Consider the following 14,654-nt stretch of genomic DNA (forward strand, 5'->3'; position numbering starts at 1 on the left):
GTCATCTGCACATCACAAACAAAGGTCCTAACCACTAACAATGTGTTCCTCTTCCTATAAACGTAGCCCTCAGGTTACATGAACTGGGACTCAAAATTATGGCAGAATATTTTTTATCTCCTTTTTTTTTTTTTTTGGTTTGGCAGCTTTTGGAGGTTGTAATACAGCTTGATTTGTTCACTAGATTTACCTCTGAAAAAACAGCTACAAATTTTAATTTTAATTTACATTTCCAGGACGAAATAAAAGAATTTGCAAGGCAGCAAAATAAATGTTAAAATTTAAATTTTTGTTTGAATGAAACAGCACATCAGAGCTGCTTTCCCGTTGTCAGGATACTCAGCAAACATCTTTGCAGTCCAAAGGTGACTTTAGATAGTTAAATATGCACACAAAAGAAAAGTCCAACAGGAGTTCAATATGCAAATAGATGTCAGGAAGAAGATCAATCACAATTCAGTATTCAAATAATATGACAACATCACTGTTGGTTACATTGTCAGTGCTGAACATTCTAACAGTGCTTAAAATCTACAAAAACCAAGTAGACTAACACACCTAAACTAAAATTGTTAACAAAATGGCATTACATTACCGTTCAAAAGTTTGGTGTCATTAACATTTTTGTAATGTTTTGGAAGAAGTCTCTTATGTTCACCAAACTGTGATGGTAAAGCTGAATATACAGCAGCCATTACTCTAGTCCATTTAGAAATCATTCTAATATGCTGATTTGTGCTCAATGTTGAAAACAGTTGTGTTGCTTAATATTTTTGTGGAATACATTTCAGGATACTTTAATGAATAGAAAATTCAAAAGAACATGATTTATTTGAAATGGAAATCACTTTTAATCCATTTAATGCATCCTTGCTGAAAAGAAAATTTTTTACTGGCCCCAAACTTGTGAACAGTAGTGAAAGTGGTTCAAGCTGAATAAATTGCAGAAGTTTCATACTTAGGTTAAAAACAAACTCTAACCACAACTCTAACCGCATTTATGGAAAATCAATGCATTGCAGGAATTAGAAAAATACATAAAAGGACTTTCAATACAGGGCTCACTTTGCAAGCCTTGTAAAAGAACATACGTAACCTCTTGGAATCGTTACCTGCATTTCAGATGGATGCAGCCTTGCTGATTTAGTTTACTGGCTTATCTCCTCCTATCATCAGATGCTTGTACGGCAGCCATGCGCAATGATTTGGCTGAGAGACAGTAAGCCGCCAGGCAGACTGGCAATTATTTTGTCACATCTAACCTGGTAGTCACTGCTCAACACTCCCTCACATCTCTCGCTCTCTATTTTAGTCATGCTGTTGGTACTACAGATTTGCTTTGGCAGAACTTTCCCTCTTTCTCTGTTTGTGAATCTAACGTTACCTGCATACCTGTGGCCATGTCAAGCTGTCTGTTTCAGTAGTGTGAAGACTTGCAGTCTTACACAGCAAAATTGAGAACAAACTGAAGAAGCAAACTGGTGCCAGAGTGCGAAGGGACTAGATCTGAGACCAGTCTGAACAAGATTTGTCGGGTAATGACTTGAGTTATGACTGATGAGGTGTGCTGATGTCATTCATACCAGGCATGACAGTTTTATCGCAGGCCACACATTTGGAGGAGAACTCATTGCAGTAACAGTCATTGCACAGAAGTGCATCGTCCTGGCTGGTGAAGGGCTCGTCTGCCAGGGAACGGTCACAGCGGAAACAGCGGAAGCAGTGCTCGTGGTAGTGACGGTCCTCGTAAAATAGCTCCTGAATCACATGGACACAACACAGAGATGTTATGAACATTTAAAGGGAGAGTTCATGCAAAAATCATGTTGTATGACCTTCTTTCGTCAATGGAACACAAAAGGAAAAATGTTGAAGAATGTACTTTTGTGTTCCACAGAATAAAGTAAGTCATACGGGTTTGTAATGACATGTGGGTAACATGAGAGCAAATCATGACAAACTTTATTTTTAAAGTGAAATCTCTCTTTAACCAAGAGGTTTTCAATACAAACATGAACTAACAGCAGATGGTGCACTGGGGTCTCCATATTAGAATATTAAAAAATTGTGGTTATTGTTAAAGACAAGTTGACATACCAACATATTAGCTGTGTTTATGAGAAAAAAGTCAAAATAGGCCACAAATTAAACTTTGCTTTTCCTCGATCCCAAGTACATTTCTGATTAAGATCTCAAGTAATAGCAATTCAGCCTCTCAAACGCTAGCACATGTGCATCTAGTTATGAGTGTGTGTCTGTGGAGATCATGGCGCCTGGGTCAACTCCTCATGTAAAATATGTAAACACATAGTAATAAGACAGGGAGGGTGAAATTTATGACCTGTGCTGCAAATGGCCAAGACAAACAGTGACTTAATTTAGCATCTGCTGTCCCTCATTTTCAATAAGTCATCAGACTCTTTGTCTGTAAGCGCATGGACTTGCGATTTCCTGTGGGGAGTTTACTACAGTGGTAAATGAACTGCATTGTTTGGTTTTTATTTCATTTTGAAGGGATTAGTTACCCTCAAAATGGGAAGGATTAAAGACTCAGTTGTTAATATTTTGCCTTCGGTTTTTAACATTGTTGCCCTGACTGAAGTTGAATGACATTTCTAATTGGACAATAAATTCCTCTCTCAAAAGATCTGCTAAATGGACAGTTTCAGCCTGAAACCACATTAAAATGCTTTTACAGTGTAATTGAGCCTCAAATTTTTCCAACTACCATGGATATGCTCCTGTAAAATCAACATTTTGCTGTAGAAAGTAAACCAGACACTATTTGCATGGCTTTTCAGTTTGTTATAGCTTGTTAGGCAAATTCATTATGTTAACCAACAGAAAGAAAGATCTGAAAGTGACTTCTTTGTGAGCTGTGCAATGGACCTTTTTGTACGCAAATTTTCATCAAAATGTGATCGCACCTTAAAGCAACAGTCCATATTTCTTTTCATTGTATTTAAAAGAGCAGCTTAAACATTCTGCAAAAATATCTCCTTTTGTGTTCCACAGAAGAAATAAAGTAATACAGGTTTGGAATGACACAAGGGAGAGTAAATTAGGAGAACTATCCCTTTAATAAGCGCAACTCACTCTTGAATCATGGCCAATCAGCTCTTTGCACTCATCACAGGTGTTGGCGAACAGGCTGTCGTAGCAAGGGATGCAGTAAGGGTTGTCCTCCGCCTGGATGTACTTCCTGCCGTATAAGGACTCCTTGCAGTTGTCACAGTCAAAACGCTCGCTCATGTTGCTCCTGATCCGAGTCAGTCCCTGTAACACACAAGGAACATTCAGACAGGTAAGCCTTCAAGTCATGGCTACATCGCACTGAGAGAAAGAGTCACACACTAACAAACACAAACAGGCAGATCTGTCATGAAGCACTGTGCAAAACGTCTATTAAGTTTTATAGCTCTGTGATGATAGCTGGGAAATGACAGGGAGGAAGCTGGAATTTAGCAAGCGCACAACTCTGTGCTGCATGTGACATGGAAGCTGTAGCAGAGCTTTAACAGGAGCCCACTTTTAGACATTTCTAAGTTTGACCCCCACTTTTTGAGAGATGATCATTGTGTTTTAAGAGCTTTGCTTTGCTTGGACACAGAGCAAAGACCAATGTTTTTTTCACTCACACGGTGATGACTGTGTTTTTGAGACACTGTAGCAAGATAAAAGTACTTAAAGGGTTAGTTCATCCAAAAATGAAAATTAGCTTGTGTTTTACTTACCCCCCGAGGCATCCTAGGTGTATATGACTTTCATTCTTTCAGACGAATCCAGTCGGAGTTATATTAAAAATTGTCCTGGCTATTCCAAGCTCTATCATTGCAGTCAGAGGGTGTTGCAGTTGAACAGTCCACAAGTCGTCAAATAAAGCTTGCGCATCTATAATAAAACGTGCCGCAGACGGCTCCGGGGGATGAATAAAGGCCCTCTGTAGCGAATCCATGTGTTTTTGTAAGAAAAATAAAGAAAGGGGTCAACGTACGCACATCCAAAAAAGTCTTGGCCAGGTGCAAGATCAAAAGGTACATCAAATAATAGAAAAAAGATCTGCACACTGTTATTCTCCCTTTATTCAAAAAAGTTAAAAATAGCAACGTTTCGGTCAAAGACCGTCGTGTTTGCCTGACGAAGGTCTTTGACCGAAACGTTGCTATTTTTAACTTTTTTGAATAAAGGGAGAATAACAGTGTGCAGATCTTTTTGTAAGAAAAATATCCATATTTCAAATGTAATAAACACTTTTCTCTCGCTTCCGCTGACTGTCATTCACTGAAGCAGTTCCGGCGGATGATGCAGCACGTAGGCGCAGCGCGCACGCCTCTGAGGTATGCTAGTCTCGCAAGTTTGTTTATAGGAGCAAAGGAAGCAAAGTTTCCTTACTTTAGCAATGATAGAGCTTGGAATAGCCAGGACGATTTTAATATAACTCCGACTGGATTCGTCTGAAAGAAGAAAGCCATATACACCTAGGATGCTTCGAGGGTAAGTAAAACACAAGCTAATTTTCATTTTTGGGTGAACTAACCCTTTTAATAAAAAAAAACAACAATCTTTTTTTCCAAAATGTTGTCTGCATCTTGTTGTTTTTGCATGAAAGAAAACGACACCTTAATATATCTAGCCTTTTACATAATCAGGCAAACATTACATCAAAATTTAATGTTCACAAACCAGAATTATAGCTGAATGATTATTGATAAATTTAATAAATTTAAAGTTATTCATGAGCCCAACTTTTCAAACCATTGCTTGCACATATGACCAAATAGGCTAAATAAATAAATGTGACTTACAGGCATTTTCCTCTTTATTACAGGTTTATCAAATTTCTGGAGTTTGCATCTAACCCAGACGTTCTCACTTAAGTCATCCACGTGCCGAAAAAAAGACAAACCCCTCACTGCCTGACAGATAAAAGGCCTGCAAGATCACAGAGGTAAGACTATATTCTTGACTGTTGGAGGTCTGTGCATTTGCATGCTTCACAAGCAAATATTTGTGAAGTAAACACTTCTACCTTGGATGTGCAGACCACCTAGGGAGATTGTTTAGAGAACCGCAAATGTGACAAGGACTCTTCATTTTTTTTTGAAAGAACAAGCACTGATCCCAAAACAACACAGATGGGTTTGTGTTTTTTATTTTGTAATGCCTGTCTTACATCAGATGCACTAGGGGAGTACGGATCAGATTTGTTCACATTCAGTACAATAACATACCCCACGTTCACAATGCGAGGTGTTAAAACCATTTACAGTAAACACAAAAACTGACAGTGTAATAAAAACACCAGCTTGACCTTAACATGAGCGTACGGCTCTGCAAGTACCCGTCACGGAATAATATTGTTACAGCATTGCGGCAACGCTATCAGGTTTATATAGCGCTTTTAACAATACAGATTGTGTCAAAGCAACTGAACAGCATTAATTAGGAAAATAGTGTCAATAATGCAAAATGACAATAGTAAACACAAATTTTTCAGTTAAAGACAGTTCATCATTGAATTCAGTGATGTCAACATCCAGCTCAGTTTAAATAGTATCTTTGCAATCAAGTCAACGGTATCGCTGGAAATGAAGTGTCCCCAACTAAGCAAGCCAGAGGCGACAGCGGCAAGGAACCAAAACTCCATCGGTGACAGAATGGAGAAAAAACCTTGGGAGAAACCAGGCTCAGTCGGGGGGCCAGTTCTCCTCTGACCAGACGAACCAGCAGTACGGAAAAATCAATTTAAGACGTAATAAAACAGACGATGAACACGATAAGTGATAGGCCTCCCTGGCAGAGACAAGCTCAGTGTATCAGTTTCCACCCAGCTAATAATAATAATCAGCCACCGCTGAAATAATGAATCTATTTGTGCTCCCTGTCTTACACACGCCTACAGGGAGGGTGTAATCACAGGATGCAAGATGAAAGATATCAACCACCATGTTTTATCTTTCCTCTTTCTCCTGGCATGACAAAAGGCTCAAATGATCGTGGGTGTGAAAGGCTAAGATTAAAAAAAAGGGCAACACACCTCCCCAAGCTTCATAAATAATCAGCTGACACTCTTTTACTACGATGATACCACTTACCCTCAGCTGAGAGCTGCTTTAAAAGCTTCTCTGCCTTGGATCTGCTCGTAAATTAGGGAGTGTTAATGTTAAAGGCTCCTGTGGCCTGAGGCTGCCCCTGGTTTACATCATTACAGACCTGCGTTTGAGGGAATATGAACCTTCTTTGTTCCCATCAAGGCTATCATGGTTCTGTGTTTCTTGCAGCTCAATGACATCACACACTTTTTTGGCCTTTTTTAGTCAAATGTACATTAAAAATGCAAATTTGCTTTTAAAATATATTATGGCTTTGTAGAGATAAGGCAAGGTTGATTCAGGATGTAAAATGTCATGTGTGACTCTCCAAAAACTTGATACCTATGAATTAAAATACTTCTCACCCTGAAAATATATTTACATTTTTTTTTGAAAATAATGATTTATTTTAAGATGTGCACACTCACATATTCAAGGTGTAAGAAAACAATATTATTACTTGATGGTTATACCACTTAATATTTTTGATCGTCGTTAAACTAAAACTTTTCTTTAAAAATACGTTTTGAAAACCAAACTAAATCAAGCATTTCAAAGAAATTGGCATACGTTTTAAACTTGATTTTTCCTTTATTTATTCTGATAAGCCTTTAACATCATTATTCTGTACCATAGCATGCCCAGCAGTTATTTTAGTAATATTTATATACTGTTTATATATTATTATTATTATTATTATTTTGAATTAGCTTATTTTTATTTTTTATTTTTAGTTTAATTTTTTTTAGTAATTTTATGTGCTTTTGACATTTTTATTATTTTTTTATTTTTATTCTTAAATAATTCCTATTTTTATTTAAATTTTAGTTTTATTTCAGTTAGTAATTTTAGTACTTGAACTTCATTAACTTCATTCAATTTATTTTATTTCAGCTTAATTTCAATTAACAATTTTTTTAAAGTTTTTTTGAAGTTTTAGTTTTAGTTAACAGCAACAACACTGGTGCCCTCTGTTGACAAGAACTTATCCGCTTGTTAAGTAGTGACGTAAGGAACGCCGTTTCCGGGTCCAAGCCTCGTTTCAGTTGAGAATACCATCTCGACAGCCGTTTATGAGCACTATTTATTCATATTACACATTTAAGCTAAACTTTTAAAAAACTTAGTGTACACTGTGCTCATGGCATCACAGATACGAATATTTTAACGATTTACAAAAGATGAATCACTGTCTGGCCATCTGGACAGTGGACATTTTGGTATGGAGATAAAGGTTATGATTAGAATGTTTTGACCACGTAAATTAGCACCATTTGTTGTTTTCTTGTGGTATGACAGAGCATTTTTTATTTACTTATTTAATATTCACAGGGGATACATTCAACAGATATATATATATATATATATATATATATACTGTATATATCTCTTTTATTTCTATTATATATATTATATATTTATATCATATACATTTATTGATATGTAATACATACATTTATATGCAATATATTTTTCTTACATTCTTGATAACATATTTAGTGAAAGGCAGCAAAGAAAAGTGTGCAATTCTTAGCACTGGCCCGACCAAAAAATAAGGTTGCTACAAATAACTCAACCTTATAAGAGCAAGGAAATAAAGCAGAAAGCAGCCAACATAAGGAGAAAGAGCTGACAAGACAGACAGAACTCTTTAAGTTCTCTGCATCTCCTGCGCTGTATCCAACCACCTGCTGATAAGCAAAGGCCCAAACAGACTGTCTGCTCCCAAGAATTGTACAACTAATGTAATGCTCCAATAAATGAGTAAAATCTCTCACAACTAAAGCTGTTATGTTACTTGCATAACCATTTTTCTCTAAAGTGCTTATGCTTTTGTGTCCAGCTGCATGCTGGAACCAGTTACATAAACATAGCCACTATGTTAAGATTGTGTCTTAAAGGGATAGTTCATCCAAAAATGAAAATGTGCTGTTTGTTTACTCACCCTCAGGCCATGCAAGAAGTAGGCGACTTTTTTCTTGAGTAGAACAGTAAATATATATATAACTATGTGAAGCAGATTGATGCAAAGCAATAAAATGACTACACAACCAAAATACAAAACACATTTATTACCATAATAACAATAAAAATAAATATACATAAACAGAAAAAACAAATAAATAAAAAGTTAACAAACATCTTAAAAAATAAATCACTCAAATGAATAATTACATTATTCTTTACATTAATTACATTATATACATAATTACATTAACCTAATTATTGAATAATTAGGAGGTTACCTTTACATCGAAGTCATTCTTTTTTCCAGTAATACGGTTGTTTTAGCAGCTTTCTTATTGAGGGATGAGCAGAGAGATTCATAAAATAGTTTCAGATCAATACAAAAAAAAATCCTAAAATTGGGCATACAATCAATAACTTTACATTTGTGAAGATGAAATAAGCTACAGAGAGTTAACAGTTTTAACACATCATCCAGCTCCTTTGATCCTGATTCCCAAAATCAAAAATAGTACATTAATTATTTCAAAACTATAAAGTTTGTTGTAAGCAGAGAAAACAAGCAGATATTTCTTTCCAAAAATCCTTTGCATGATCACATTCAAAAGGTATGACAGAGCGTTTGCCCGCCTCACTCAAGCCCGCCCGCCGCCGCTCATTCTAGCCCGGCCGCCGCTCACTCAAGCCCGCTGTGTGTGACGCTGAGTGTTTCGTTGTGAAAGCGAAACTACTTTGTTTGGTCTTCCAAAAGAGGACACGACTAGAAATAAGTGGTTAAGTTGTATTTACAACACTGTTCCAGAACAGTTCAACCCAAATATTCAGATGTGTCCAGCGCATTTTATGGAGGACTGTTTCCTGATCCTGGTAGAGTAGACTACAATGCCGGCTGTTCTGACTCACAGACCGTAAGTACGTTTTTTATATTAAAGAATATGCCACTGACGATTCAAACGTGAGTTTTGAGCAGTGTAGAGTAGCGCTTGTTGTTTGTCATTTCTCCGATCACAAATGCAGACATGGTTTTATGTTTACGCGGCGCAATGCAACGCGTAAAAATACAGTATATGTCATTATAATCCATAATTATGTCCCCACTGGATGCAACAAATGCCTCGTTTATAATGGGTTTTCGTGTTTTTGAATCATCGCTCCGGACTGACAGGGCATCATCACAATATGGTAAGGGGCGTAACATTTCCGTTTCACACTTGAGGTGTTCGGCCAATCACAACTTACTGGATAGCTGGCCAATCAGAGCACACCTCGCTTTTCAGAACGATGAGCTTTGTAGAAATCATTCGCGCCAGACGCTCTATTCGCGTTTGGTGTGAACGCAGCATTAGACTGCAAGGAGGATAACTGAAACCTGGCTTAGTGCTAAATGTAGCATGTTCTAAAAAAAGAAGTCACGGAGGTCTGATAAACATCTTTTAAATGTACATGAAGAAAATACATTGCTTATAATGAAAGTCAACAGATCTATGCATCTCTGCTCTTTGATTTGGCAAGCATATGCTAAATTTCACATAAAATTTCATCTAAACACAAGACGGGCAGTTTGCACATGCCAGGAAGGATCACCAACAGCGCTTTTAAGGCCCCATCGTTCACCCAAGTAACGTCAACAATAGCCGTTCTGCAGCCTGACACACTCTTAAAAATAACGGTGCTTCAAAAGGTTCTTCAAGCGATGCCATAGAAGAACCTTTTTGTCTAAATGGTTCCATAAAGAACCTTTAACATCTAAAGAACCTTTCTGTTTCACAAAAGGTTCTTTGTGGCGAAAGAAGGTTCTTCAGATTACAAAAAGGTAAGAAAGAGATGGTTCTTTAAAGAACCATCTCTTTCTTACCTTTTTGTAATCTGAAGAACCTTCTTTCGCCACAAAGAACCTTTTGTGAAACAGAAAGGTTCTTTAGATGTTAAAGGTTCTTTATGGAACCATTTAGACAAAAAGGTTCTTCTATGGCATCGTGAAGCACCTTTATTTTTAAGAGTGTACAAGTGTGTTTACGGTCTCTGGGGAGATGTGAGCTTTAGTTAGAATAACTCTCCTCCTGGTAATCATTAAAGATGAGGTAGGACAGAGTCCTTCACTGTATGGAGGGAAATATTGTTCCAGCTAAGACGATATATAAATACTTATTTTGTCAAGGGTGGGCGATGTTATTACTTCCTTTCTGTGCTGAGTTTCTAAAACATCTTATGAGAGCAACAAATGGAACAAGCAACATGAGAGTTAATGGGCAATTTGGACTAAGGTGGAGAGCATGATGTCATCTGTGACCCCAGGGCAAGACGTCCAGAAGTGATTAAATCCAGAAGCTGGGAAAATGAAATGAGACCTCTTCCTTTACTTACAAAGTCAGAGCTGGCTGTGGTTGAAAGCTAACGTGGTAGTTTGTACAGAACCACGAGCAACCCTCTGACACGTTGCAGTTGAAAGTGTAAGCAGGAATTTCCTCTTCTTTGTGTTTTGTGAGTGATCAACTGGCCTGTGGTAAAATACCAAAACTGTGAGCAAAACAGTCCTTAAGGGTTGAGGATGTCCAACAAAACACCATGACCCATCAGCTCTGTTTATTTAATCTAATCTGCAAAATGTCACTGCTTTCAGACAAACCATTAGAACATATCACACCATGTCTTCATGGAAAACATGTTTTCTTTCTATCCATCCATCCATCCATCCATCCATCCATATACACACAAAAGTATTATAGGTACACAAAAATATTATGTTTTAAAAAACTGAAATAGTCTACCCTGGAAAAGTCTGGGAAATGTTATTTTTTCCTGTTCATCTGAAATAGAATTATTTTGCTTACAAATATTACATGTGAATAGACTGCAATGAATTTTATTTATTATATATTTACTAACCATTACTTAAAAGTCAGCTTGTGATGTTTCTGCACTGAAAAAAAAAATGTGTGGTGTTGTAAAATATATTAAATGAATCATCATAAATTCTACTTTATATTTTAATATATCTATATTAAAAATCAAGGAGAACAACAATTTTCTAAGTAAAATGTACACATTTAATTAATGTAATTAATGAACTGCGTGAGAAGAGTAACTCTTATTAATATTTACTTGTAATATTTATATGTTTTATAGTCATTGCACATAAATCTAGAAATATTAAGTAAACTTTAATCTAAAAGTTCAGCGCGCTTGAATCCGCGCATGCGTGTTTGGACCCACGCTTTGAATCAGAGGGACGGTTGGGCTTGTCACGGAGGAGATGCATGGCTGAATTTTGCATGATATAACATTATTGTTAACAATAATGATTGTTATATCATTACAAACGAGGCATACCTATTCTTCACTGCATAATATAAAATTGTGGTTAAATGTTTTAGATCATTGTTTTAATATCACAAATTGTGTCTGTTTATTTACAGAGTGACCTGACTCTGATGATGAGCCAATACAGTGGACACTTGAGTGAATGTGACTGATTCACTTTTATTAATGTTGGAAAAATAAAGAATTTAATTGTATTTTAGTTGTGTGATTTGTGGTAAAGGTATAGACCAGAGGTTCTCAACTCTGGCGCTCGAGGTCCATGTCCCTACAGAGTTTAGCAGAAATTAGCAATGTTTACATAATCATAGGGAGTAATATATATTTATAAAACTAAGTAAATGGGACATCTTGATCAAAACAAATAATAAAATCTACTTATTTACTTCAGTAAATAATAGTAGGATTTACTTAATATTTTTATAAATGCAAGGCTCCTGTCTATAAAATAATAAATAAACTTTACTTAATTACTTTAAATAAACACTTTTAAATTAAATATAATTACGTAATATTTACTTAATTAGGGTGCAATTAGATTTAATTTCTTCATGAATGTTAAGTTTAGTAAGTAGATTTTACTTAATAGTGAGTAAGTTGTACGTGATATTAGAGCAGTAAAATTTACTTAAAATGTGTTCGTGCAATTTGTTACCAAAATTTTTTAAAGTAAATCTTAATAGTTATTTTTTTCAGTGTGGTCTCTGGCCTAATAATTTGGATGATATTTTGCTTTATCCATATTGTTGTTGCAGTTCTATTATTAACTAATATACTAACAAACTAAAATACTTATTTAACCATTTTACTGTTGCTGATTGCTTGGTGATAGTGAACATTCTGAGACGACATGCAGCTTTGTGGCTTTCAGCATAGACAGTTGCCACATACTGTGTCTTTGGTCATTTCCAATGCTGTCAGGCCGTCTTCCTGCACTATTATGAAGGAAATAAGAGTTTTAGCGACTTTAGGCCAGCTCTTAAATATGTCAAAGCAGCTATCTTGTTGCCTTCTGGTCCTATCTGTATCTGAAGGATATGGCGGTCTTTCTCAGAACAGTTTGTGAGATTCTTGGGGAATGACAAGGTCACAATGGCATGTTTGTCTAACTTCAGAGAGGCCAGACTGAAAGGGAGCAAAGCAGTAGGGGCATGGGCAGAGTGTTCACGCAAACCCCCTTCCCGCTGCAGTTTCATAGACAACAGCACTAATCCTCTGACCAAACTCCTAGCACGCTCCGCTTCACTTTAAACGGGCCGGCTGTGCCTCCAGCTGGGAAACTGACCCGGTCCCTTCCTGTTCCTAGGGTCCAGCCAGAGATCGGCCTGTCAAACGTCTGCCTGGGCAACAGGAGGCAATGGCTACTTGCCACCTCACTGTGACTATTACACAACACTCCCCTACTTTTACTGTATATCATCAGATATTGTTGCCATTGAATTAAATATTCTGTCAATGGAATAACATACTGTCCTGTGTCAAGGATCCCACTGCAGAATAGATCCTGTCAGGCTGCCATGATTGGCCACATAATTTCAGGCTTGTGGCAAATGTGATGAATGTAATATTCTCTGTTAGATATGAGAAAAGAGTAGTATATTCTGTTTATGTACAATGTAGCTTTTATATTTTTTATATTAAGGGCAAAACAGAGTGATAAATGGTGGGTAGGATCACAAAGATTTATAAATTAAACTGGCGAGTAAAAATGCAGCATATGGGTAAACAGACAGCACCATGCTGAGATCAGTCTGCCATTGGAGCAGCTCCAGGCACAGCGATAGCTCTGGATTTGATTTACAGTCAGTAGAAAAAACACCACCAGCAGATACTGCTGTATATCATCTGAGGCTAAGGAAGCTACATTGTATGTCCAATAGCAACAGAGCAATTAATAATATATTTGTATATATATTTATTATACATACACATATTTGAATGTACTAAACGAGAAAAGTTATTTTAAATTGCAATAATATTTCACATTATCAGTTTTGACTGTTTACACTCTTCTTAGCAGTTATTCTTACAATTTTTAAACCAAAAATATTTTGCCTGCCAATTTTTTTTCTATCCACAATTTTTTAACATAACAAATACAGAGATAGTCTATCACTAATCGTACAGTAAATTGACAAGTGCTAACTTGTGCTAACAATGTACTGACAGTGGAGTACATTGACTCCATATTGAATTTCCGAGGACAGACACTCTTGACAAATCTGAAGTGCTAAAATTAAGAGCTGACAGGTTCCAGAAACAAGATGGAGGTGATGTCTGCCTGACAAAACGCTTATGTTTCTGTTGTAAAGTCACAGCATCAATTTAATATGAGAAATCTGCTGTGGAGAAGATGTACATGTGCACTTGGTATTGCCTTTTAGGATTGGCTCTCACCACATCAGATAAGGCAAAAACGGCAGAGAAAAGGAGGAAAGTGAGGGAGAGTGAGTCTTATCGGAGGAAGCAGGGAGGCAATTGCCAATGAAGAGGAGATAACATTCAAAAACAAATCTGAACGTTTGCTCTCGCTCATTCACGCATCATCTTTATCAGAGTATTCGATGCATGACAGATGAGACATAAGAATAATATCCACTTACATTAGGTATTTTTATACAGCACAGTACATAAAATAGCTGTTTTCTGACATCTGCTGATGTTCTAGAACAGTTGTTCTTAAACACCCCAACACACTACACCCTACACACTAGCTTAAATGACATGCTTTGAAATAACACTTTTACTGACCTAAAAGTTTGCCAGACTGTTTTGTTCTTGATCACTGAAATAACTAGATCTGGTAGCTACATTTGACTACAAACATTGTTGATTCTCATCCAATTATTATTTTACAATCATTATTTATTATTTTTGTTTTTGGTAAATAAATTATAATTGAGTAACTTATTTAAATCAGCAAATTTTAATCTCTGGACCACTGTTTAAGATCTGCTGCCTTTTGGTAATGGTTGGGCTTGTGAAATTAGGCCTTTGTTGTTTACTCTCCCTGGAGAGGATGCTTTGACAGTGTTAGTAAATGATCTGTTCGACTGCCGCCACAGAGTTTAAAACCTACACATTTTCTCTAGTGTGACAGTGATAACAGTTAGCATTCGTACTGGCCAGACATCAAATGTCGTAACTGCAAAGGGCGTGATCGCACTTAGGCCGTGAATCCATCTTCTGTTACAGGCCCAGCCATGTGATGCAGACGTCACTGACCACAGTTATCCTTCAGAATGACCATCATCAGCAAATAATCCACACCGAGAC

General features: G+C 36.7%; 1 protein-coding gene across 2 annotated transcripts in view; it reads right to left on the minus strand.

Moving 5' to 3' along the window:
- LOC107700740 (four and a half LIM domains protein 3-like) overlaps positions 1 to 14,654 on the minus strand; it is a 46,606-nt gene that overhangs the window by 3,658 nt on the left and 28,294 nt on the right. For both annotated transcript variants that reach the window (XM_016502527.1, XM_016502528.1), the window contains exons 2-3: positions 3,097 to 3,276; positions 1,584 to 1,758 (exon numbers count right to left, since the gene is read on the minus strand). In XM_016502527.1, coding sequence (XP_016358013.1) covers positions 1,584 to 1,758; positions 3,097 to 3,252 — 331 coding nt within the window. In that variant the 5' untranslated portion in view covers positions 3,253 to 3,276. The remainder of the gene's footprint in view (positions 1 to 1,583; positions 1,759 to 3,096; positions 3,277 to 14,654) is intronic.

The sequence above is a fragment of the Sinocyclocheilus anshuiensis genome, unplaced genomic scaffold (assembly GCF_001515605.1).
Source record: "Sinocyclocheilus anshuiensis isolate Anshui unplaced genomic scaffold, SAMN03320099.WGS_v1.1 scaffold782, whole genome shotgun sequence".
Taxonomy (NCBI): domain Eukaryota; kingdom Metazoa; phylum Chordata; class Actinopteri; order Cypriniformes; family Cyprinidae; genus Sinocyclocheilus; species Sinocyclocheilus anshuiensis.